We start from the raw sequence: 27,437 nt of genomic DNA on the forward strand, positions 1-27,437 counted from the left end.
CATGCAAATGTGACGTAGGAACATGGCGCTTTGGAGGAAAGGTGTTGCCTGAGAGTTGATTCTAATGATTTTGAATTAATTTATGATTGAAATGCCGGTTGTATATATGTAAATATGATTGTTCACCAAGGGTAATGGAACCTTTTTGTATTTTTGGACAATGAACCGGCAATCTTGTAGGCACTGATAGCGTTGTTGCTACTGTACTTGTAGCTAGCTACCTAAGCCAGCCTGCTATTTAGCTAGCGACAAATAGCTAGCTAGCTGGCTAGGAGGACATAGAAAAACAAGTAGGAAAATGTTGGTGTTGATGCGTGCGTTATATGCATCCCGTAGCTAGCTATGTATTAAACCTATGATAAATGAATGTAGCATTATATTTAATTTATTAGCATTTCGTTATACTTCGAAGATTCGGATTAGTTTGTGTGTTAGCAAAGCTAGCAAGAAGGATGGAGAATTGTCATGGATTTGTTTTGTTGCTGACAACTGGAATCCTTCAGTCGGCAATATTGCTGTCCGAATGTGCCCCGCTTCCGTATTCTGACACAGGTAAATACGTGTTTGTTTACTCAGTTAACGTTGTAAACTGTCAATGTATGCTAAAAACACAATTATTGTCAAGTTCAGTACATTGATGCCGAGCTAACTAACATTAATTGGCTAATGTGACAACTTGAAGTATTGCTAATCCAGCTATACGGCTATCCAAGAAAGATAGCAGTAGCCAAGCGCAAGCACTTATGCTAGCTAGCTAACGCAGCAACTTTCGCTAGGAGCAGTAGCACGAGCTAATATTACAGACCGTAGATGTTTATTTGGTTAGTAAACGTTGGTTATTGTTAAATATTACAAACGTATCAATGTAGGGTTTCTAGGGGGTGCTATTATTACCGGCATACACATTCTAGTGACCATTAGGCTAGTATGTTTTTCCTAATTGAACAACACGACAGTCTGACCTTTATGGACTGACCCTACAAGTGGTCCGTGCGACAGGTTAAGCCTAGGGAAATAGAAGAATGAGGCAGTAACATATGATTTAGTGTTGGTTAACCAGGTTTAGGTTCGTTGTTGAAGGATATTCCCCCCACCATTTATTTTGCCATAGGCCTATTTGCTGTTCTGCTGATTTCTTTCTTCTGTGGGTCCTATTTGATTCATCAGTCTCTAAAACCTCCTTGCTTCTTGAATGAGTTACAGCAGCATCATAAGTGTAAATATGTAAACAGTCAGAAGAAAATGAAAGAGGTGAGCAACCACAGACAGAACAGCACATGAATGGCCTCTCTCTGAGAACTCTGGTTACAGATTTGCTTGTAAGCACTTTTCTCAATGACAGTGGTAGAAGCAAAGCTAAAGCTTAGTTAGGCTCTTATGGTTAATGAATTGGGATAGATATGTTCAAAAGTGGAGGTCAGTAAATATGTAACCATCACCCATGTTCCATTCTTATCAGTATCTGTCAATATTTAACAGTGCATTAATGTTTGTGTAGTTTTATTACACTTTATAGGCTACAGCGTACAGTAAATGATGGAGCAGCACTGGAAAAAGATAGTTTAACCCATGTCAGATACATCATTCAAAACCTGTAGCACAACTCACTACACAGTAAAAAATAAGTAATTAAAAGACAGGTTAATCAAGTATATTAGGGTTGTTGTGGTTTGACAGTTAAAACTATACACACCAACAGCACACTCATGTTTTGGTTTTGAAATTGTTTCAGGGACATCAATCCTATACTAGTTCAATATCTCTCACTTGAAGCCATGGTCTGCAGTGGTCAGTTTAACTTGTTGTGTTTATTAGCTGAGCATGTTAAGAGCCAGGCTGTGTGTCCTGCAGCAAAGTCCTATTTTGCTGGCCACGGCCTTCCACACCACTGAATGCTGATTCACTGACCGTCACTATAGCTGCGTTTCCGCAGCAAGTCCTGCAACTTGTACTCCCTAGAACTAAGCTACTTTTCATGGACCTAGAAGGTTCCTTCAACCCATTGTTAGCTGCTTTTTCACTGCAGGAACTTTCTCCCAGAAGATTAGGTAAATTAGTCCACTGACATAATGCACCATATGTACTGTATCTACATCTAATAGTGTTTATTTAAAATAGAAGAAATATAAAATATATATATTTTACAGTGTGAAAAATGTTCAGCTCGCTCGACATGTCAGAGATTTTAGAATACACTTTGCCATTCTGTGCCGTTGCATTTTGTGGTCAAACAATTAGCCTAGTCTCTTGAGTCCAGGCTTGGGCATCATGGTGACAGGCTTGCTAGCTTCATTTTTCATTTAATTACAGCTTGCCTGGAACTGTACATGGATGGTTAGGCCTGAGTTGCATCAATTTTTTTTAATTAAAGGTAGCCCAACTCTAGCTCTGAGCAGTGCTGTGCTTTGTTTTTTAATCTGATACCTGATCAGTATGAAATAATGGATACACTGTTGTCTTAAGTGGGTCCGCTTAAGACATACCATAATTGGGGCCAACTATATTGCGTTAAGTTGTTTCGGGCCTGCAGATTTACTGCCTGAGGTGGTCCACAACAAGGTATTAGAGGCTAGTAGTGGGAACTGAGACACGGCAACTCAACAGACCATGGTAAAATCCCTCTGCCTCCTCCTCCCTGCATGAACCCGAACCTAGCATCATCAGACACTTTATTTTGTACAGGCAGGGCATGTCCCCCAAAAATGGGTCAGACCCACCTCTCGCGTGAACAAAGATCTCTGAAATATGCAGCGGGAACCAAAGCTGGCGGCTCATGGCGTATTGGTCCTCTAAACCAGTTTAATAATTTGGTGAGCCTGCCAACTCATAATGTGAACCCATGACTCAGATGAGGCTAACCGAGGCAGAGTGGAGCTGCTACCGAGTCAGAGCAGCTTAGGCTGGGCTGGCTCCCCCTCACGCAGGCTGCCCCTCACCCTGCTAGATATATTCACTGACTGGGACCTCCTTTGAAGCACGCTTGGTTGCACCGTAGCCTAAGGAGCTGCTGCTGCTGTGGTGGTGACACACAAAAAGCCTTGCGAGAGGATTTAGTCAACAACAGTTTCAGTCCCAAATGGCTTAGACACTCATTTGACCCTTGCACGCATAATGTCTTAAGACTGCTTTGCTGGTTAGGTTGTAACACAATGGAAATGGCTGATGGAATAAGGATTGTGACACATTAAATTATGAAGGCGTCATATTTGAGTTCATCCTTATCTTTCCAATTTTTTCAATTGAAAGTGGTCTCTTATCTCACAATGCTTTTTATATTAGTAGTCACTAAGTGCTATCATTGCCAAAGAAAGACTGGAAAACCCATCACATTTTCAGTAGTCAAGCATTTAATGTAGGCTAGTAGCCTAGTCCAGTCTGTGTCAGGTCAGGCAATTTCATTTGAGCTTGGTAGGCAAAGAGCAGCCTGTTATGTCAGCAGCAAACATCCAACATGGATTCTCCCCCAACACCACCCCAGCTGTCTATGTAGTCCCCAGAAGGCTACCCCCATTACCGCAGGTGGAAGTCTATTGTGGAAGAGGGGTGGGGGGCGGGTTACATTGTCCATCTGTACGAATCCAGATTTAGAACTTGTGAGACAACAACACACGCCCTAGCTTGGCTAGGTAGCCTAGGCCCCTGAATCTTTAATCCCCTCGGCTCCTCATCAATATTTAACCGTCAGCCCTGCTTCCTTATGACCGTCTTGAGCACAGCACCAGAAAAACAGCATCTTAAGTTATAGAAGAGAGTGCAAGATTTGTGAAATGGAACTTGAGTGGCGGACATCACCCTCATACCGATGTTGGAGTGCTTTAGCTCTTTTGCAGGACTCTGGTAGGGGACAAGGCCTTTACAAGTGCTACAGCTTGTTTCGAGGGCCTACGTGACCAGAGATGCAAACAGGAGGCTGTGTTAACTCACTGGTTTCCTCTACGGCTAACTCCATTACCCAAGTGCCTCGCTAACCCGATGGACGTGATACCAGCATGGCAACACCCACAGAGGTTTTAGGATGAGCCTAGGGCATGTCGTGCTCGAGTGATAAATGTTGATGTGTTGGACCTTTAACTCAAATATAGGCTAGCCATGTTATCACCAGAACTGTTGCCTCATGATAGCACATCTCTGCCAACAGATGATTCACCTGCTTGGTATTTTAAGGCTAGTTAATGCTATACAAAATCCGATGCTGTGAAGTCTGCTGCTTGGTGGTCAAACTGGTGTCTCTAAGTCAGGAATGTGGGCTTGGTTGAGTAGAAACAAATGTCTAGAAAAACCTTGTATGATTAAAAAATACCAGGTTGTGTTATTCCTAACTAAATTAATCATTTACCTCATACATCCTGGGTTGTGACACAGGCATCGCGTGGTACTAACAATAGACAAACTTTTGTTTTCTGCTTTGCCTGGATTTGCCTCCAAGAAGCTGCAGTCTAGAATACTGGAACCAGGGTTTGCATGTTTCGTATTTGCGTGTTGTTTTGGGTTCTCCTGCAGTAACTTGCTAGATGGACATTTCAGAAACTTTAGTTTGGGGCTTGAACCAATACACTGCCAGATGGCCCAGACACTGTGGTGCATAAAGTAGCATGACCACAATTTGTTAATTAAAAGTAATGACCATAGAGTTCTTTCTGCCAGATTAGCGGTCAAGCTATGTGACTCTGTATCTGTTGCATTGTGGGTGTTCCCACATCAGAAGTGAGCTATGTCTGAAGTGAGTTGTCTGACAAGCTGGATCATATATCTGAGGTTGCTTGATGGGCGTGACTGGCTGGTGGGAGAGGCAGGCCAGGAGAACACATATTGTTCTAAAACATGGCAAATGAAAATGCCCTTTATTACAGCATCATCTAGAAAAAATTAATATATATAAAAAAAAAAAAAAACGATCTGAATCGTTAGCAGACTGAATTGCTATTTTTTCCCCCCCACCCCTAATACACACACACACACACACACACACACACACACACACACACACACACACACTGATGACTCCATAGTGAGTCTCGTCATTAGGGGTGTAGCTACTTCTGGACCTGGCCTAGATTACAATATTTCTTCCTTTTTAGAGCCGCTATGGGGGCTTATTTTACTGTACACTCATTTCTTGTATGAGTTGCCAGTAAAAAAAATACCTATTATGTTGATTATTTACAAAGTGAAAACCCTTCAGGCACCTTTAGGCATATCTGCTGTTCCGAAGAGGCTGCCACAAAAAGACTAGTCATTTCTTAGGGAAGTTCTTTCATGTCTGTAGCAACATCCTCCTTGTTTCACTTCCTTCAGTGATGTGAAAGAACTGGACAGGTGCCCTGGAAAGTCCCACTAGGCGGCCATGTTCCTACACAGGTCTGCTTTCACCTGTCCTGTGTTTTCTAGACAACACACGAGAAAGACTCTAGGGGCCAAGGTAATGAAGCCTCCTCAAGATTGTTGTGTCCTCAGGGGTTATGTATCCAGGATAGCGTTGGTGGCACACACACACGCGCACACACAGAGATGATCACACAAAGATCAAACAAGTACACACACAACATACACACTGCATACAAACGTCACACACCTCCCAACCCACTCTGCGACAGATTAAGACAAGCAGACAGGCAGTAGCGATGTGATGGACCAGTGGTAGGAGGGCAGTAGGAGCCTGGCGGACTGTGTGGAGTGGGACGGGGGGTCGGTGATGATTGGGATGTGGTGACAGTGAGTGGGTGGGGAGACGTCTGCTGTCAGCGCTGCCACCTGTTTCGCTGCCACAGCATCCCCTCGTCTCCAGGCACTCCCTATCGTTGAGTTGGGACATATGGGTTTTGGGGAAAGGTGATGATGTGGTGAAAAATGGACCTGTCCTTCCCCCATCTTGGTTTGCCCCTGGCCCCTGCCAGAATCCTGGATAGCTCTGTAAGTCCTTGGTGACATGATTTGATTCATCATTTGTATCGAATAAGCCATATGTTGCTTACAATAGAACTCTCTCGTATTTAGAAATATCCCTGGAAGGAAAACTATTGGTGTTTTATCTCAGATCATCCAAACCTTGCTTGCTTGCAGTTTGTCAACTATAAGCTAGCACAACGGTGGTCCAGCTAGCTCTCAGAATCTCGCACTTGTGCTCCTTGAACTGCTCTGCTTCAATGTATGGGTGGAACTAACGTTGCTGTGTCCTTGTTCCAGGGGAGCCCGGGGGAGGGGCGTCCATCTCTGCACACATCGCCGTGGTGGTGTCGCTGGTGGCCCTCGTGGCCATGCTGGTGCTGTTAGTAAACTGCATGACCTGCTGCAAAGAACGTGAGATCAATTTCAAGGTGAGAGACTCACCGGCACCCAAAGTGTACATACACGCACACACTCACACACCCTAAGTAAATTGAAACCAGTCAATATGTGATATGGATTCAAAGAATTCCGAGAATGAGGCAAAGCTTTGCTAATAGATGAGGCAAAAATACTTCAAAGCTATTGCAAAACCATATATACAGTCAGCTTAAGTGATGGTAAAAGTTTTGTTTCAATCAAACTGTGTATGCTAGCTTAATCTTTTAGGTTTGTATCAATACTGGTTATTATTTCTGTGAGTGATACCAGATTTTGTAGTAATTACTGGCATGAACAGTAGCACTTCCTCTGAAATTCACCTCGACCATAGCTCAGTGGTCCCACACTTGCATGACAATCGTTCCTTTGACGACGCCCGTTCGCAGGAGTTTGAGGACAATTTTGACGATGAGGTGGACTTCACCCCCCCCGCCGAGGACACTCCTTCCATGCAGTCCCCGGCCGAGGTGTACACCCTGGCCGTCCCCCCAGTGGCCCTGCCCGGACCCCCCCACCTCCAGCCCCCTCCCCGCATCTCGGGTAAGACGTCTTGGCTTTTATTGGACACTTCACATGACGCCAGCCCCTTCCTTTTCAATACGATGGTGTCTGTCGTACAACCACTGTGCGCTGACCTGACCACACCACCTGATGACGAGATCACTTTTTAGAGTATGTTGGGTTAATTGCCCCAGGCGTTACTTTGTCAGCTGTTAACATGAATCACGTCAGGCGGAATTTCCTTTTATCTTTGGACCCTAACCCTCATGACAGCTTGTCCTCAGACCCCTTCACCCGCCTCCTCTTCCTCCACACTTTTTTATAGTTTAATTGGAACAAAATAACATGATAACAGAAGGATCGTCCGTCTTTCCTCACGCATCCATGTAAAACAATAAAACGTCACATGAGCAACTGCACTGGCGTCTAACTGGTACAATAAACCAGCTAATACAATACTGTGATAAGACACACCTCAGTTTTTCTTCAGGTTAACAGTACACCTTAGTTTTTTGGACTGCTTTGTTTCGTTCATTTAAATCAATTACATCATGCATAGGGCCTGTATTCAGGATGGTTCCATATGTACACCAATGATTATATCATGTATGATTTATGGGTCTTTAGCAAAATACCTTGATGGATTATATTTAACTGCATATAATGTAAAGTTAAGCCCAGATTTATAAGCAGAACTAACTAACCCCTATTGGATTAGTCTGTCGAAGATTTGCTGTAAACTCGCCTTCGGGGCGTGACCGTTGATGTCACGAGTCATTTGACTGTTGGTCTGGTGATGCGGACAGACAGTGTAGTTTGTGTGGATCTGGCCCATATCTGCAGTCCCGTGTTCCTCATGCAATACATTTCTAAGGAGATTTACTGACCCGTGACCAAATCTGTCCTTGCTAGCTCGTTATTGTAGCCTTGGAAGCAGACCAATCTGTGGGCTCATGTTTTATTTGCTCTGGCAGATGGATCCGGCCACTCTCCCATTCAAACAGATGTCCACCCTGCATGAATACAGTCGGGCCAATCAGAACCTTTTATCTGATATGAGGCGGGTTTAATACGATGAATATGCCAAAGAGCTCCGTAGAAACAATTTTGTAAACAACCAAAGGCCGGCTTGTTGCTTTTGATTGGTTGCATCTATCCAATTCCAATTCCTTTGACTCGTTGGCAATGTAAAATAAACGTATATAAAGGTTCCAGACGAAGAAGCACTTGTGAATTGGCCTGATGATGCAAGGCTAATGCTATGAGGGAGGGCACACACCTAGTGCCTCTGCATGAGCAAAGGTTAGGTTGTCATGCTTGACTGTTTGGAATGCAGAAAGGCATGTCATTGGCCTTAAACCCCTATTTGTTCAGTTGAAATGTACATTTTTGCCTTACTGTTCTGAAGGTCTTGAGTCACTAGCCTACGCTTATAACACCCTCTGTTGGTAAGCTGCTTCTGACAGCAGGGGAACTGACAGTGAGACACGTGTCCCAGACCCTCCAGAGCTCACAAGGTTTGCATGCTCTCATTTAGGAAAAGGAGATGAGTGAGACCCTGAGAGACATTGTTAGATGCTAATTTGAACTCTGTGTTGTTGTTTTGGTTGGCACCCAGAGGGCTCAACGGGATCGCAGTTGGCTCGACATAGTCTCAGCTACATCCAGGAGATTGGAAACGGTTGGTTTGGCAAGGTGAGTGTTTTGTTGTGGAAAGGGTGCATGGTATACCCGTACAGCTCAGGACCTGTTGTTTGTTGTGTGTTGGGGTTCTGTGTGTTTTTTCAAAACATTTTTTTTTAAATAAATTACCCCCACCCCTTCCCTACCCTTCTGCCCCCCCCCCCCCCGCATTGATTACTACAAAAGCCGCCTTCTGAGCAGGTTTGAACACTATTATTGAACAAACAGTGCCAGATTAGCCCCCTAATCCCTGAGACCACAGCCCCTAGACTGGGTGAGGCCTCGTTCTGTCGCCCTCTCCGTTAAATGTGCCTCGTAGCTTAGAGGAAACTAGGGATGTGGGGGTGGGGAGGGGTGGCAGGCGCGGTAGAGGGGGAAGAAAGTCACACAGGAGCGTGGGGGAGGTCAGGAAGTGGAAGGAGGTTGAGGCGCAATGAGTAACGGGAGAGATGGATGACCACGATAGCAAGTGTGATTGTTCTGTTTGGATGATCATGTCACGCTCTGCTCCATTCATAATGACCCTATCTTGGGCAGGAGCCCGGGGCTGCTTGTGCCCAGTTACAGAAGCAACCCCCCCCCCCCCCACCCCCTACAGGACACCCTACCTGAGCGGGGCATGAGCTTGTCCTCCACCTGACCTCTCCAGACTTTTTTCTTTTTTTCCTTTTTCCCCCTTGCCTGCAAGTCGGCTGCTTTCTGGCCAGGGTTATTTTTGCTTTGTCACGAAGTGAGGTTTTTCCTGTGCAAGCCCCATTCAAAAGTGTGTGTGTGTTTCTTGTGCAGGTCCTCCTCAGCGAGACATACACAGACCCGGCCGCGGCCCGCGTGGTTGTCAAGGAGCTAAAGGCAAACGCCAGCGCCAAGGAGCAGAATGACTTCCTACAGCAGGGAGACCCATATAGGTAACAGTGGCTGGACACCAAAGGTTGAATTGAGGGCATGTTTCTACTGCAGACAAGAAGAAAACATTACACCCGAGGCAATATGTATGTTGTCGTATCAAAGAACCAGTGACTGAAGCACAAGACGTGGTCAGCTGCACCTTATAGCTTCCCCAAGGATAGCAGCGCCCTCTACCTTCCGTAAATCGCACTGGAGCGCCCTGTTCGCTTTTTCCCGTGGAGTTTGCTTCAAGTCTCAGCCCAAAAGGCTGCTGTCAAGCTGTGCCTAGGTAGACTGTGCCTAGGTAGACTGTTGAATGTCGAGCCTTTGTCTGAGGTGTTCTGAACGCCTGTGTTTGTCTCTCCCTAGAGTCCTGCAGCACCCCAACATCCTGCAGTGTCTGGGCCAGTGTGTGGAGGCCATCCCCTTCCTGCTCGTCTTTGAGTACTGCGAGATGGTTAGTAGGAACACACACACTCCCGACCCCATCAACCCGACCCGCTTACCGCCAACACCCGCGTTGGCAGCGTCGGTCCTCGTGCCGGCTTTTATTGAATGTTACATCGGTAAACTCCAGCCTCCTGACATAGCTGCTGTACGACGAGGCGTGGTGGTGTCGTCGTGAACGTTTCGCGGTTCAGTGAAGCACCACGCTCGGCGTCCCTCACGGGCGGCCCGGTGAGCCGGCGTCATTGAACTTCGCCGTCATCCGCGTTGGTCAATGGGGCTCTTGTCGGGGCCGTTGATTTATCCGCTGTTTTTCTTGATCTATTCCTGGGTACGTGGGTCGCTGGCCCCGCCAGTGAACGGGCCTCTCGGGTTGCCAAGCCCAGTAAAGCAACAGGCTCTGCTTACACTCACTGTCACTCCACAGTCTTGCTGTGTTTGGGCTTTTTTATCACCCACGCCGGCAATCTGGACGACGCCATGGGACAGCTTGTTTGTGGTGTGTGTGTGTTTGGGTGTGTGTGTGTGTTTGTGTTTGCGGTGCCCGTGTTTTGTCATTCATTCGTGTATCTGTGGTAGGAAGCTTTGTAGAAAAATGAAAGACCTGCCTGTTGGAGCCGAAAGTCCTGTGTGTCTTTTAGGATAAGCCCTGTGTGTGTGCGTGAGTGCGTGTGCGTGCGTGTGTGTGTGTGCGCATGTGTTTTTTCTCTGTCTCTCCATTCCCCCCTACTGGGTTTCTATTTCAGCTGAATCTGTTTCTGGGTGACAGGCTGTAAGGCAGGCATGTGGATGGCATGTTCGCATTCAGCCACGACAGGCTCCTTTTTCAGTGCATCATCTTCTCCTGCCACACATTAGCTCCAACAAGTTTGTGCGTGCACACGCGCGTGCGCGTGTATTCGTTCATTGGCGTGTGTTGGATTTGGCGCTTGACCTGATGTGTAGTGTTTGGTTCATGGCTGCGTGTGTGATATATTGTTTGGCATACGGGCGGCATGTTTCGTGTGAGTGGGCCCGCTTTTTTGTGTGTGTGTGTGTGTGTGCGTGCGCGCGCATACCCCGCGTGAGCCCCGAGGTGACCCTCACCCAGATCCTCAGGCTGCAATCAAATACGAGGCGTGTACCAGAGCCAGGTGTGTGTAGGGGCTGGGTGGGGCAGAGGGAAACGCGCTCAGCCCCGCACCCTGGACAGCCTTCCTGTCTCTGGCCCCCTGCAGCCACCAGCACAACGCCTGCGTTCACGAGCAGAGAGCAGGAGACCGCTCATACGGACACCGACCCCATACAGCTCTGCTGGTGCAGCAAGCTGCTTGTGACCTCCAGTGGATGAACTCGCCTGGACGGACGTCAGTTGTGTCACCCCGTTTTTCCTCTAGGGGGCATCCGGGTGCTGTGTTGTTGTGGTGGGTCATGGCCAGCCGGAGATAGAGATGAGTCTGGGTTAATGACTTAACACCAGCGTTAAGAGACTCCCAGCTGTTTAACGGATGGTGAGAGTCGAGGGTCTAAATAAATAAGCTGGTCATTCTGGCGGAGAGGCTGTTTAACTTGTTAGGGTACGGAAATGACATCCTGCCGTGCTAATTGTCACGCCTGTCTTTTTGAAGAACGCCCAGTAGACAGTATAACTACAGTTTCTCCGGTGTCACTAGTTTGTCAGAATAGATGAGGGAATATATCGTATTTTAAATGTTTTAATATATTTTTTTACAGTCTTTATATACTACGGGCTTCACGAGTTGGCATGTCTTTGAATTGAGGTGTCAACAATTAAAGTTGTCCACTGCCTCTTGGATAATGAGGGAAGGGCCTCGCAGGACATTAGTGTGGAAGTTTTATTTGCGTGTGTGCAAAATATGCGCGTGGAACCCAAGACTGTTATGAGGGTCCATAAATCATCACCGTCAGTGCGCAACACATTCTTTACTTACGTCAGAGGACACTACCCCCACACCCACATTTGACCCTAAATCCCCGTTTTCAGCACGCACTACGTCACTCTATGCAACATTTGACAGTTCAGTGATTGATGGTCGTACACCCTCCCTGTATCAGCTCTAACCCCCAGTAACCCTGAGTCGTTGCATTTCTGGGCCACAGAATCCTGGCAACCAGATCAGTGGTGCAGTACGCCAGTTGCCGTGAAAGTGAGTGACGGCCTCGTCTGTGAGGGGCCTGCTCAGCCTGGGGCTCGCCTGCAAGACACGGCCCCCCGTGTTGTCGAGCAGCCCCAGGGGACATGCTGCCGCCCACCACCCCCATGAGGTGACGTGTTTGCTCCGGCTCTTCCTGGGAAATCTCTGAGCAGCTTCTCGCCTACCCGCTTGGATAAGCAGTGGGTTGCAGAGGTGCTTTTGGTTCAGTTAAGTCACGAAGGCCGGGGGTCTTTTGAACTGACGCTTTTATTCATGCGGATGCAATGGAGGCCGTGCCGCAGGTCCCTCTGTTTGTGGATTGGGGCTGTAGAGCGTGTGCAGGCCTCCTCTGGGTCTAAACACCCGTGGAGACAATGGGAAGGACGATTATCAGGAAGGGAGAGAGAGGGAACAAGTGCAGAGCACGCAGTCCCCAGTCAGCCCATTTTCCACCGAGGGACGACCGATTGTCAATGTGAAAACAACACAGTGTGTTCACAGCACTCCTGGTGCGTCCTCACTTATAAGCCCTTGTCAGCTGGGACACTTTGTCCGGAGAATTGCCCCGCCACCATTGTTTAAGACCTGCGCTTCAACCCCTGGGTCATCAACGTTTTGTCTTTCAAACCCTGCCACTCACCTTTTGTAAAGCAGTCGAGCCAGACATTTAGGCCTATCTCGTTTTAAAATTAAGAGTCCCTGCCAGAGACGGGACCATCTTGCTCCTTGCATCGTGTTTTCGGCAATGTTGCCATGGCGGGGGCTCTGTACAGAATGACGTCCGTTGCTAGGCTCACGTTATCAATGAACGTAGGTGGTAGGTACGTGGTTTTGTGGGAATCCTCCCTGTTCTGCGTACTGTCGTGTGTTGGGCAAAGCAACAGAGACGGGCCGGAAACAAGCTGCGGTTACGTAACAGACTGGTCTAAGCTTTGTGTCGCCTCTGAGCTCGGAGATTGGGGAGCGAGCCTGCTGTGAGCGCACAGGCAATCCCCAGGCGCCATGACCCCGAGTCATGCCGGTTGACACTTTTACCGAAGGCTATCTCCTATATTTTACAAGGCGGTCGAGCGGGTGTGTTTTTTAACCGGCGCATTCCACAAGGAGGTGACCCGGGAGTCCTGAAAGATGGCCCACTGTGGCAAACCCAATCCCTACAGTCCCCATTCCTCGCTCAGGCCAGCCATTGGCTCGGTGAGAACAGTCCTGCTAGGTTGGCGGCAAGCTGAGCAGCCAGTTAGCTCTGGAGATACTGACACGGAATGGGGGGGGCGGGTCTTTGTGCCATCCAACACGGGGGGGGGGGGGGGTTGCATTCCAACGTCCACCATCTGTGAATTTCTGTCACCGTTGGCGGTTGTGAATTGTCAAGTGTGATGCGGTCTGTATTTGTGAAGTGTGTTTTCTGTGCGGGAGTAGTCTGGTCTTTCAACGTGAAATATTGGGGTTGGGACTGAGCTGCTGCTGCATGCTCACAGGTTCATAAACCTCTCCTGAAGTTGAGGAGGGGTGGATTTGGCTGTGACCTGGGCAGATGTCCCTAGATTCTGTTCTTATCCTCCACCCCAAATCTTCCCTTATTTGATTTGCATAGCCCTTTTTACAAGCAGTGTCACAGAGGGCTTAACACACTGTATACCCACAGAACTATACCTAAGCCCAACCTAAAACCCTCAAAGAAGGCAATGAAAAGCTCCCAGAAAATAAACACCCTTTCCAAACCTGAGTTTTGGAGCATGGGTCTAATAACCTGATTCTGAATAACCTGGGCTCTAACCTACAACCATAATCTGGGGTGGGCTTCACACTACATTCCTAACCTGGGATGGGCTACATCTCATTTTTACATGTCTGGGACACAGTGGAGGTCAGACAGACTATGGCCATATTTGGAGCACTGTCCTCCATTCACAGTACACGTTTCCAGGAATAGAGGTGGCTGGTTGTGGTGTCAGAGAGAGTCTACTGCCCCTTGGTGGAAGAGTCTCGATAATGCACATCAGTAGGCGTCAGCTTTGGTGTCAAGAACACTTTTTGCATTCTATGATGATGTTTTCAGCTCATTTACATTGAAAAGTACTAAGAAATCAATTTAGAAAAGAGTATTTATCTCACGCCAAATGCTAATTGTGTGTGTGGTTGTGTGTGTTTTCCTCCATCGCAGGGAGATCTGCGAAGCTACATGTCTCAGCAGGATTGGATGTTCAGAAATGCTGAGCTGCTTCAGGTCCAGAAGATGGCCTGCGAAATAGCTGCTGGTGTCACTCACCTTCACAAGCACAACTTCCTGCACAGGTAGGCACTTCTCAGCCCCCTCTGTTTGCGTCAGCCCGCGACGGATGCTCCGTCCCAGGGTGGATTTAAGGTCGTACGCTGTCAGAGCAGGGCAGCACGGCTAAAACGGGCTCCGAAAACCACATTAGCCACATTAGCCACATTAGCCACGTTCACTCTGGGGGCATCATCAGTGACAGTCAAAAACAGAGACCCCTGCTGTTACTTTTGCCGTTTACTCCGCTGCTGACGGGAGAAATGGACGCCAAAAACGGCGTCCATTGCGCAAGCCCTCATTTGGTTTCATTTTCATTCTTTTTTTTCTTTTTTTTTAACCAGTGTAAGGACAGAGCCACCAGACCTTGTTACAGGGGGTTGGGGGGGTGACGGGCTCTAGGATAACATGCGGCGCTCAGCTCATCGACTCTGTTTTGCATGCTCAGAATAAGCTCAAAGAGCTCCAATTACCCAGCTCCCACGCATTGCCACGGTGTCAGCTGTCGGCTGCCAGAGGGATATGATGATTCTGCCCTTTGGGGGTAAAACGATAGCCTCTTATTGGGCGTTTTTCATCCATGTTACAACTCAAAAGAGCTCCTTCCTTATTCCCCCCCCCCCCCCCCCCCCCCCCCCCCCCATAGGGTTGTAATGACCGTCGTAAAAAATATACTAGGGCACTTTTCCTTTATGGTCGCAAAGATGATTTAGTGTGAGGCTCCTGTGTTTGCCACACCTCCCAGTGATGGAGGGGTTTCACACGGGTCTGAGGCAGAGCCCTGACGCCCTCCCGGGCCAGGCTGCTGAGGACAGGATTGATCATCAAGGCTCGGGTCAGAGACCAGCTAGTGACCGGTGGTTCCCAGTCGACGCAAGCCTATGTAAGATGAAAAGCAGAGCGCTCTGAGAGACACGCCTCCTGTTCCATGCGTGCCAATTTTTTTTATAGCCAAAATACGTGTGTAGACTAGCTTGAACCCGAGTCCTCCAGGCTTCTCGCGGTGTGTGCCGGATGGCTGCTGCAGCGCCACAACACATTAGCCTTGTAGGGATAGGATCTTGGACCTGATTCTCCATGTTAACTGCTCACTCCCTGCCTTGCCAAAGGCAGGGTACGGCACAGAAGAGTTTAAAATATCTCTCCATTTATCTTGCGGGGGTTTCAGTGGGCCTGACAGTAACTCTGTGGTCTGCAAACTAGACCACTAGTGTCAGCGATGTCCACGGATGATACGGGGGGCGGGTTAAAAGGGACACGCGCTTGGAAATAGTGTGCAGAGAATGTTGCAAGGCCAAGATGGGGAACCAGAGCCTCCTGCTCCATGAGTCTCCTGGTCTGAATATGCTACCATATGTGCCCAGGCCCTCTGACGCCACCATTACGCCCTCTCCTGGCCACCCCTTGGCACTCCATCCTTGTGTAGAATAGTGGGAGTTTCGCCCCTTACATTATCCTGATGCGGTGTGAGTGATTGGGGAAAAGATCCAGCATAAGGGATTTTGTTGCTAGAGAGAGGAGAGGAGAGGAGTGACTGATGCAACCTTTGAGAGCCAGTCACAGTTGGTCCTGTTCATGTTGCTTTTACGCTCAGCTTGACTGACCCAAAGGGGTTCTAAACTTCTTACAGCACCAATATGTTGCGTACTCTATAGTTGCAGGCTGAATAAGCTGAATTAATAATAGATGCTAAAGATGCGATACAATGAAATTTCCACACAGAGGCAGTACAGAGCCAACCTTATCCCTTCTGTTTTCATCTTTGCACATGGTGGGGATTGGCAATTACTTGCAGCGTGGATAGCTAAAGTGTTTAGGCTGTACTGGTTTAGCACAGTTCATACCCTGCAACTTGATCTGTTTTGTTTTATTGAAACCTGTATACCAGGTGCCTTATATTTAATGGATGATGGGTAACAGGTTACAGGAAGAGTCGTTTTTCTTCTTTAACAACTGACCAGCATTACTTTGGAAACTTCTTGCGGCAGCTTTTGCATTCTATTGGGGGACAATACATCGACATTTGGTTTTAAGACGATATTTGAATTATTTGTGATAAACACTGGCGTTTTGGAGAGTGTAAAAACATTAAATAATAATAAAATGCCATCTTTGACATGCAAGTCAATGTTTCCTCAATCTTCAAATTTATGAACGGGGGTTGCGTAAGAGGGATTCCCCTGATGTGTACTTTTGTTGGTTGTAAGGTTTTGTACATACCTAGCTGTTGTCCTGTTGGTTGTCCTGGTAATCAGACATACAGTGCCCTCCAAAAGTATTGGAACAGTGAGGCGAATTCCTTTATTTTTGCTGTAGACTGAAAACATTTGGGCTTGACATCAAATAATGAACGTGAGACCAGAGATCAACGTTTCAGCTTTTATTTCCAGGTATTTACATCAGGATCTGATGCACAACTAAGAAAATATCACATTTTGTTTGAATCCACCCATTTGTCATGTGAGCAAAAGTATTGGAACAGATATACTTAAAACATATTTAAGTGAATAAGACTTAATATTTAGTTGCAAATCCTTTGCTTTCAATAACTGCAGCAAGTCTGTGACCCATTGACGTCACCAAACTTTTGCATTCTTCCTTTTTGATGCTTTCCCAGGCTTTCACTGCAGCCTCTTTCAGTTGTTGTTTGTTTTGTGGGGTTCCTCCCTTCAGTCTCCTCTTAAGCAGGTAAAATGCATGCTCTATAGGGTTTAAGTCTGGAGATTGACTTGGCCAGTCTAATACCTTCCATTTCTTGCCCCTGATGAACTCCTTTGTTGTTTTGGCAGTGTGTTTTGGGTCGTTATCTTGCTGCATGATGAAGGCTCTGCCAATCAGTTTGGTTGCATCTTTCCTTAAATTGGCAGACAAAATGTTTCTGTAGACTTCCGAGTTCATTTTGCTGCTGCCATCATGTGTTACATCCTCAATGAAGATTAATGAGCCCGTCCTAGAAGAAGCCATGCAAGCCCAAGCCATGACATTACCTCCACCGTGTTTCACAGATGAGCTTGTGTGTTTGGGATCATGAGCAGTTCCTTTCTTTCTCCAAACTTTAGCCTTTCCATCACTTTGGTAAAAGTTAATCTTTGTCTCATCAGTCCATAAAACTTTGTCCCAGAATTTTTGAGGTTCATCTCTGTACTTTTTGGCAAATTCCAGCCTGGCCTTCCTATTCTTCTTGCTAATGAGTGGTTTGCATCTTCTGGTGTAGCCCTTGTACTTTTGTTCATGAAGTCTTCTGCGAACAGTAGATAGTGATACCTTCACTCCTGCCATCTGGAGGTTGTTGCTGATCTCACTAACAGTTGTTTTAGGGTCTTTCTTTACAGCTCTCACAATGTTTCTGTCATCAACTGCTGATGTTTTCCTTGGTCTACCTGTTCGACGTCTGTTACTTAGTACACCAGTAGTTTTCTTCTTCTTCAGGACATTCCAAATGGTTGTACTGGCTATGGCCAATGTTTCTGCAATGGCTCTGATTGATTTTCCATCTTCTCTAAGACTCACAATTGCTTGTTTTTCACCCAAAGACAGCGCTCCGGTTTTCATGTTGTTTTCACCTCTGAATACAGTCTGCATAGACAAAACCTATCTTACCCAATCTGAACCTGAGTGTAGACATTCAGTGGTATTTATTGATTGAATAATGTATGTAATAGGACACACCTGGGCAACAAAACACACCTGTCAGTCATATGTTCCAATACTTTTGCTCACGTGACAAATGGGTGGGTTCGAACAAAAAGGTGATATTTTCTAATTTGTGCATCAGATCCTGATGTAAATACCTGGAAATAAAAGCTGAAACGTTGATCTCTGGTTTCACATTCATCGTTTGATGTCAAGCCCAAATGTTTTCAGTCTACAGCAAAAATAAAGGAATTGGCCTCACTGTTCCAATACTTTTGGAGGGCACTGTAACTGTGCTTAGACTGAGCAATGTAGAATGGGTTGTTGGTCCTAGACTCAACAAAGCTGAAACCAGTGACAAAGCTTGTCAAATTCAGAGCACTCCAGAAAACAACCGCTTGCTTGATTCTGGATATACACAATGTTGATCTAGCAGTGGTAAATGTATAGCCAATGACCTCCTTTTTACCCTTTGTTTTCTATTCCAGTGATCTGGCGCTGAGAAACTGCTATTTGACAGCTGACCTCACAGTCAAAGTAGGGGACTATGGCATTGGACCGTACAGATACAAGGTAAGCAGGAAGCTGTCAATTTACTGTCCCTCAAATTGTCTCAGTGATGGAGAGAGTTTGTCCTTTTATGGGGGGGGCAAAGTATTTGCATGACAACATACTCGAGTGACATCAGTGTCAGTAGTGGGAAGATGCATGTCTCCCAGTGGGGGTTAACCTATGTACAGCTGCTGGTTGTTGAGCCCTTTGGCCATGGTCTTGATATTTTAGCGTGCTCTGCAGATAGGAGAGCTGATGTGGCACCTTGGTCTGTTGAAAGGACATTCCAAAAAACGATGTTCAGCTCTCAATCAGACTCTCTAGCCCGTGAGATGTCTTTTGGTGGCCAAACAAGTTGTAAATGTTTGCAACACGACGGGTGTTGATGGTTTGTCAATGGCCACGCATTCTTGGGAAGTGACCAGCCGATCCCTGTTTGGATTTCGGATGGCGATCATGTGTGTGCCTGCGTAGACCTCAGTGTGTTCTTGTTTGACTATGGTCAAGGTCTCACGTGTGCGCGCACACAAGCCTCAACTCAATAGCCTTCTCATGTGGCCACAGGAGGATTACGTCATCACGGAAGACGATGTGTCGGCGCCCCTGCGCTGGTTGGCTCCGGAACTGGTGGGCGAGCGCCACGGGGGCGTCATCACCATGGAGCAGACCAAGCCTGGCAATGTGTGGTACGTTCGCTTAGGGCACCCTGTTGCTGCTTTTTTTGGAGGAGAGCTAATAAGTTGGCCTAGATTGCATTTCAAGTGTGGACACTGGAAGGGTTCAAATCATTAGTACACAAAGTAATAACCTTTACAGTTACAGAATGAGCTAGACATTCTGAAGATATTGGGGTGTATTATCATGACAGATAACACCCCCCCCCCCAAAATAAATAAATATATATATATATATTAGTGCTGTCAGTTAAACGCGTTATTAACGGCGTTAACGCAAACCCAAATTAACGGCGTCAATTTTTTTATCGCGCGATTAACACTCTTTTTGACCTAGCAAACTTTTTAGTTTTTTTCACATTCTGTTGCAACAACCACTGACGTTAGAAAAACTACAATACCACACCGGATCTAGCTAGACCGGAAACAAAACAACAGGCACGCCACACACACTTGTTTGGGCTTGCGAGCCGGCTAAAGAGTCGTAGCAGAGCCCGTTTACGGATATTAGACATTCTCTGGTAGTAGGCTAACGTTACGTATTGAGTTGATTGCCAGCGCCAGACGCCAAAATGGATGCCAATAAGATTCTGAATGGAAATGTATTTTTAAAAGGTTGCCAAATGGTTCCATTGACAAGACCAAAGTGATCAGTGTGTTCTGTCGTTGTGAACTGAGCTATCATCGCAGCACGTCGTGGAGTCTAAAATACAATTTTGATGGCCAAGCACACAGCTGATGCGAATTCTCCACCCGCTAGTCAAAGCCAGGCGATTGCAATGTTGTTTTCAATTTAAAAAAAAAATTTGCATGAAGCAATCCGAAACCACTTTTCCATGTCGATAAGAGCATTAAAATTTGTAAAAAAGAATGAATGAAAAAGAAATCAAGGGACATTTAGAATAGATACAAATGTGTGATTAATTGAGATTTATCGCGAGTTAACTATGACATTAATGTGATTAATCGCGATTAAATATTTTAATCGTTTGACAGCTCTAATATATATATATATATATACACATACAATTTTCTTTCAACATATCAGACTACGACCCTGGGACATACAGCATTTTAGCTCTGACCAGCTCCCTACCTCGCTGTCCTTGAAGTTAGAGGGCAGCACTGAGACTATACAAGCTAGCATCTCACTGCTCTCCCCAGATCAGGGCCTCTGAACCCATGGTACTGGGCACGCGTCCAAATGTTTCCTTGTCGTAAATCATGTGCTTATGTAAAGAAGCTCAAGTTACCGTAAATACCAAATTCACCCCTAAATAAGGTTGTGGTAAGTTGTCAAGAGTATCTAAATGAAATCATTACATCAACATTCGTTTGAAGAATATTTTTTGTATGGAGACCACTAAGTTTAGGCATGGCACCCTCCCTGTAAGGGCTTCTTAGGTCAACATGTACTGACAAATGTGAGGAGGAATATGTCAAAAAAAAAAGTTTTTTAAATAGCACACTTTTATAAGGAGTAATATAAAGAAAATCTAATAAAGTAATATTAAATGTATATGTACCTCAAGAAAATGTTCAACATGATTATGAATGGAATTTAATATGATTTCTGTCCACCACACTGTTTACTTAATAACCTTTTCTCAACACGCCATATAACCCTGGGTCTCGGGTTGCCATGTGTGCAGGGCCCTGGGTGTGACTCTGTGGGAGCTGTTTGAGAATGCGGCCCAGCCCTACTCACACCTGTCTGACCGGGAGGTCCTGAACCATGTGATCAGGGAGCAGCAGATCAAACTGTTCAAGCCACAACTGGAGCTTCCCTACTCTGACAGATGGTAACTTAATTCCGTCTGAATGAAATGTTTACATTTTGTTTATTGCGTTCAATTGTATTTGTTTAGCAGTCACTTTTATCCAATGTTGTGAAAAATATTATATAGAAAATAAAGCTGAAGTATATTTAAAGTCTGAATCTTGATACATTTCCGTGCCAATGTAGAACCAAAGCTACAGTAAATATAACTCTGGTGTCAAATATTTCTTGAACGACAATCAGTTGTTGTAACATGTAATGCATTCTTCTCTATACAGGTATGAGGTGCTGCAGTTCTGCTGGTTGTCAACAGACAAGAGGGCCACTGCCGAGGAGGTCCACCGGCTGCTTACCTACCTGCGCATGCAGGGCCAGAAGGATGTGGAGGATGACTTTGAGCAGCGCTGGGACTCCCTGAAGCCCAACCCCACAACCCGGCAGACCACAGTCAGCCACTCTTCCTACCCCATCCTGGAGCAGTTCTCTGACGACGCCTTGCGGCCGGAGATCGATGAAGTGCTCACCGTTACCGAGACCAGCCGGGGCCTTAGTTTCGAGTATGTCTGGGAAGCTGCTAAGCACGATCATTACGACAGCAGCCATGGCCGCTCCGCCATGGACACCACACTCAACTACCACAGCATGTTCTTCCCCGTCCCCAGTGAGGATATCCAGGCCCATTTTCCTGACCCTGCGGGCAGGACAGGGGGCACCGAGACAGGGCACACCCCCTCGGGGATCCCTGGGATTCTTCCCGTAATTGACGCTCAAAAGCCCTCCAATGGAAATGAGTATTACATCCAGTTAGAGGAGCAAGGCGAGAGCAACGTTGAGGGGAATGACAACACAACGTCGGACACAATTTCGGACAGACAACAGTTTGTTGTTCTCCAGAATGTCCGTCTAGATGAGTCGAGCACGGATGCAGATTTTTTCAACCGCAGCATTGACTCCAAGGACTCGTTCTTACAGGACAGCCACATTTGGTCCTCCAGTGAACATGAGAGTCCTTACCACCCCAACATCTTCAGCGAGAGCGACTCCAGACAGGAAATTTCACAATCCTGGGACAAGGATTTCATGGAACTGCCGGAGCTTAATGGTAATGAGCAGGAAGCAACTTCAGAAGGCGTGTCCCAGTGGGAGAACAAAAGCTTTGGAGATTCTTTTTTAGGGGATCGTTCAGAAGCCAGTTATCCACAAGATTCCCTGGAGGAGGACTCCCATAATGTGATGAAGCTTCTGAACACAGAGAAATTAGCTGACAACTTCCTGTTCCTCAAAGAGAATAGTCTAATGAAGGACAGCTCTGGTTCTTCAGGGAGAGGCATGAGTGTGCAACCAGACTTCCTTCAACCTGGCCTAGTCCACGATCCAGAGAACAGCTTCAAAATGAGTTCCTGGGATAACCTTGTAACCTTAGATGGCTTGAACATAGCAGAGAGCCACTTCAAATCTACAGAGAGTCCCATAACTCCAAAAGAGGAACTTTTTGATTTGATCAGTCCCAGTCTGGGGGATGTCCCTCACTCTTTGGTTGAAAATGAAACACTGGTGCCTTTGAATACACTGGCTTCAGAAGAAATTGTTAGCACTCAGCTGCCAGTTAGACATAGCTCTTCTAGCAATGACTTTGGTCTGCTTAATTCATCTGATATGGGGGATGATTCTGCATTTGACTGGACCTCAGAGAAGGCTGAGGTCCCTTTTAATCCGTACAGTACTTACCAGTCTGAAAGTGCCACAGTCAACCTTATGTGCACAGATGCCAAAAAGCCCAGCCTTGAAGATCGCCTTGGACCATTAGAGGGTAGCGTTCAGTCCATTGGATTCAAAGAACCAGCAGACTTTCAAGGCCCCCCATCCCCCTCTGCTAATGGCAGTTTGGCTGTTGTTGAATATTCCCACAGCGAAGGCCTAACCTGTGACGACGTTCTTAGCGAACTGATTGACGACACAGAGGTAGAAATGGACACTGTCCTCTCTGACAATGAGGAACAGTTAAAGGATGATGGTGCACCTCCAGTAAGGTCCTCTCTCTTGGTGTCAGGCCCATCTATGGACCAGATCAGTCAGGACAGCCTATTGGAAGACAGTATCTCCACCACTCTTCCAACTTTAGAAAATTCAGCCAACACTCCAGATTCCCTGGACTCTTTTGATCTTCACAGGCTAGATGGACAGGTAGATCTGAACACCCCCATAGCACCTCACAAGCTCCAACCCCCATACAAAACTGCGGACAGTGGCTATGAGACAGAGAACCTAGAGTCTCCAGAGTGGAACTCCCAGCCCATTGTCAAAGAACACTCCATAGAAGAAAATGATATGAGTATTCCAGAAGAGGAGAAAGAAGCAGCACCTGTGGTTTCTACCGCCCTGGTTCCCCCAGAAATCATAGTCTCAGAGGTGGAGAGTATTCCGGAAGTTCAGGATGAGGACAATAGCACTGATGCTCAGCAGCCAGAGCCTGTGGCCCTGGGTGATGAACCTTTCATGGGTGGCAGCTACAGGGACTCGGCCTACTTTTCCGACAACGAATCTGAGCCTGAAAAGAAGTCTGAGGAGCCCAATGGGGCAAGCTCTAATGAAGTGTCTTGGTTGAGGAGTTCCCCTACTGATGTCAGTGGTGACACTGGAGGGCTATCGGCTTCACCTAAGGATCCCAAAGAAGGTCTTTTTGGGAATGCTTCACCGTCAACTCTAGAGTCTCTGGCACCTACAGAATCCCTGTTGGATGTTGGAGTGATAGACGTTAAGCCTCTTTCCCAAGGGGAGAGTGGTTTGCCTGAGCTTGTCCTTACCTCAGAGGAAAACTGGGAGAAGGTGGTGCCTGTGTCCATCGACAGCAATGAGGAAGAGACACACAGACTCGAGGTATTGCCAGATGTTGTGTCCTCGGCTCAGTCTGAGGTCAGCAAACCTTTCGACGATGTCACCACATCTGCCGCTGCTTCAGTAAAAGCCCTGCCTGAGAACATGGTTCACGCAAAGTTAACCAGGACGTACGCTGGCGATTGCCCAAAGCTTAAGGAGCCTGACATGGAGGGGTTGTACCTGGGCAGGCGAGACGGCTCTGGCACAGACGGACAGGAGGACGGGATGGAGGCCGACGAGGAGGACGAGAACAGTGACGAGTCGGATGATGACATGCGGGCGTATCGGCTGCACAGCTCCAGCTCAGAGAGCGAGGACGACACTGTGCACCCGGTGCCTGTTATTGTGTCAGATGAAAGCAGTGCGCGAAACTTGAAGAGCCTGTTGAAGCCCACCAGCCTGAACGTTGCTTCTGAACCCACTACGCCACCAGAGGCCCAAAGTGCACACATCCCCAAGAGAGCTGTATCCTTCTTTGATGATGTCACAGTTTATCTCTTTGACCAGGTAAAGAATAATCCCTTTTAAGTAGAATTTTTTCTTTTTTTTTCTTTTATTATAGTTGCTGAATTTGGCTTTGGCAAGTGACCACTAATGGTTATGCTAGGGATATAAGATGTTTCAGTAACAAGTCAAAAAACCCTTTGTGTTTTTAGGAGACCCCCACCAAAGAGCTTGGAGACCACTCATCAGCCTCCAACAGTCAGGTGTCTGAGTTCAGCAGTCCTGTGCCCTCTGCCAGCTATCTGAACAGGTTTGCCAACTCTGAAAGCTCCACCGATGAAGAAGGTAAGCTTATATGTGACATATGAGTATCTTGGTTAATGTGACTTTACATTGAAGTTTGAAAAGTTAAAAAATATAGATATATATTTGACCTGAATACACCCTTACCTGGTTTTTGTCCTTCCCCTTTCAGGTGGAGGTTTTGAGTGGGATGATGACTTCTCCCCAGAGGCTTCCTTCCTCTCCAAGGCAGCTAAAGACCTGGCCCAAGCCAAGGTCATGCCCTCATCTGCTGCCTCGCGTTACTTCTCCCCTCCCCCCGTGGGCCGCACTCCAGAACCCAGCTGGGCTACCTCCTCATCCAACTATTCACGCTTCTCCATCTCCCCGGCCAGTATCGCTAACTTCTCCCTCACACACCTCACCGACTCGGACATCGAACAAGGAGGCAAGTAGTACACACACACATTCATAAGTGGTCTCATTCATAACTTGAGTCATACAAAGGAATGAAAATTTGGCATGGCTAGACTAAGTAGACAACTATGCTACACATGTAGCTGTATAACCTTTGATGTCAATTACCTTTAATTTGCTGCTTCTTCTGTTTGGTACTTCAGGAAGCAGTGAAGATGGAGAGAAAGACTAGAGTCTACCGGACTGGACTGTTTCCTCTCTAACTCTGAAGGGGAACAGACCCAGATTGAGACTGATGCGAGCCGGGTGAATTTAGGACAACCAAACAGACTCACTACACGAATGGTGTTTGGATGCTTCTCAGGCAGAACATGCTCTTTCCTCACAGGGGTGGCCATGAAGAGTACTATACACAAACTGAGCTATAGGCTTTTTTCCAGACAGTTATATCTCCAGTCCCACCCCTTAACTACTATTAGCAAATAAGACTGTCAAACCTCTGAGCCACATCAGCCATTGACATACATCAGCGTGTGGTATCCTAACAGTGCAATTCAACAGGACAAACAAGATACCAATGGATCTAGCTTTTCCATGTTCTCTTCAAAGACTTGTGAAGCTTATTCCATTCTTAGTTTTTGTCCTTGGTTTTCACACTCCTCGTCGTTAGGAGATTTGGTGTCACCAAAAATACTTAAGTTATTTTTATTTTTTTGACCTGAACCATTGAACTGAAAGATGAGCTCAGCCAGCTTGTGTCTGCTGCCAAATAGGAATATGCTCTTTGTATTCGGCAGACTAAAAAGGTACGTGGATGTTGAAACACTGCTTTGTATTGTGCGTTTATTACGGTAGTTACCTTTTTGGACTGTCGTCTTTGTGTTTCTACGCCTTTCGTCAGGGCCGTTGATGGTCTCCTCATTGGAGAGACATTGGAGTATGTACATTAAGCTTCTACAGAAGCTCTTGGATGGAAATGGGGGTGGGGTTAGAATCTTGAGAACCTCTTTGGTGTATCCTTCATTTACTCACACCATATTGATACTGGTGACAACAGAGCGTTGATGCTATAGGAACTGTCTTTTGACACATACCTAGCCTTACCAGTATGATCAATCACCTTTTTGAAGGAAATTTATTCGAGCTCCATTTGTAATTTATTGGAATAGGAAACACTTTCGAAAGAGCCATGGTCTGAGTGATTGACGTGGCTTCATATGATTCATATTTGTCCAGAGGGTTTGGTCTTGAGTGCCTATTGTACTGCAGACGTAGTGTCCTTCCATCACCACTGAGACAGGACTCTGAAACACAAGCTTAGTCATTTATGTGTTTTATTTCAAGAGATGATAATGAAAATAATTGTCACAATGCGGTAATGTAAAATGATTGTCGAGGTGTTTGTAAAACAAATGTGCAATGTGAATGTCTTTGATCAGATGACGTTTTTCATAGGAGGAAGTAGGAAGTGGCAGTGTCTGCTCTGGTTCTCTGATGCTGTGCAGGGATTTCACCTGGGTCGGAACTCACTGTAACAATACCCCCTCTGCTGTAGTAGCAGTCTCACATGACCTATTCAGAATTCACTTATTTACCTTTACTTGTGGGTTACTGTGTTGAACCAATCCTACACTTGAAACTCTTTCTGATGTAAGGATAGAAATCATGATGGATTGTAACCGTCATATAACTATTATTTGCAGGCCATGCAATTGTGTTCTCTTGTGACTCTACCGTAGCAGTGGGTGGGGATTGTGTATCAAGATTCATTAATGTATATAAAGAATATTGAAATTGTTATACGCTTCAGGATTGAAGATACGAGCTTAATGGTATCCAAGTAATTCAAATACAGTTCTTCCAAACTCAGAGGTCGTCATTTGCAGGTGAAATTGTATAGCTCACATTTCTGTGACTTGTTAATAATTCCCCTAACATTTTGTCATTTGAACAGCAAGACTTTGTACATGTAGTGGATAGACACCCTATCCATCACATGCATTTGGCACTGTATATTTGACAAGTTTAACCTCTGTAAAAACCAGCAACTTGTGCTTCAGTCAAACTTGAACATTTTATTTAAGAAACTCCTCATGTTTTATTCTACAGTATATACATTTGCTTAATCTTGCACATTGGAGAAATGTAACTTAATGTTGAAATGTACTGATGTATATAAATGTTAATTTTTTGTCTGTAAATGGGAAATGATGTAATCAAGTCCTACGTAGGTATCAGGTTTCATTTTGTAATTTAAAGCTGAGTTAAAAAAGCAACATATCACAGTCATCAAAAGCAGTTAGACACAAGAAACAGATGTAAAACACATTCTGTCCTTTCAACCTGTACATTTTAAAAATTGTAATATTTTTACTTCATATTGATGATCATGCTTAGCGTAATTGAATGAAATGTTTATAATTACACAGTTTAATATGGAAATAAATGCAAATTTACTTCTATATTGCAGATCTTCCAATCTTCCAATGTGATTAACTATGCATGTTCTTGAATACCAGTAAAAAAAAATCTGG

The 27,437-nt window shown here is 46.0% G+C and overlaps 1 protein-coding gene across 1 annotated transcript; it reads left to right on the forward strand.

The window, feature by feature from the left end:
• On the forward strand, nucleotides 1-27,367 carry lmtk2 (lemur tyrosine kinase 2). Its single transcript, XM_047037398.1, has 14 exons — nucleotides 1-552; nucleotides 6,184-6,314; nucleotides 6,711-6,864; nucleotides 8,444-8,520; nucleotides 9,295-9,413; nucleotides 9,763-9,850; nucleotides 14,140-14,270; nucleotides 18,366-18,450; nucleotides 18,994-19,115; nucleotides 20,756-20,905; nucleotides 21,162-24,267; nucleotides 24,417-24,549; nucleotides 24,680-24,934; nucleotides 25,107-27,367. Exons 1-14 carry the CDS (start codon nucleotides 453-455, stop codon nucleotides 25,133-25,135), a joined length of 4,680 nt encoding a protein of 1,559 aa, XP_046893354.1. The 5' UTR covers nucleotides 1-452; the 3' UTR covers nucleotides 25,136-27,367.
• The last annotated feature ends 70 nt before the right edge of the window (nucleotides 27,368-27,437 follow it).

The sequence above is a fragment of the Hypomesus transpacificus genome, chromosome 17 (assembly GCF_021917145.1).
Source record: "Hypomesus transpacificus isolate Combined female chromosome 17, fHypTra1, whole genome shotgun sequence".
NCBI classification, from domain to species: Eukaryota; Metazoa; Chordata; class Actinopteri; order Osmeriformes; family Osmeridae; genus Hypomesus; species Hypomesus transpacificus.

What these genes read in the sequence shown, in the direction of transcription:
- lmtk2 (XM_047037398.1), top strand. Translation starts at nt 453, where the DNA reads ATGGAGAATTGTCATGGATTTGTTTTGTTGCTGACAACTGGAATCCTT. An exon ending in TCTTTGAGTACTGCGAGATG is followed by an intron (nt 9,851 to 14,139) that starts GTTAGTAGGAAC and finishes CCTCCATCGCAG; the next exon opens with GGAGATCTGCGAAGCTACAT. An exon ending in CTCGGACATCGAACAAGGAG is followed by an intron (nt 24,935 to 25,106) that starts GCAAGTAGTACA and finishes TTGGTACTTCAG; the next exon opens with GAAGCAGTGAAGATGGAGAG.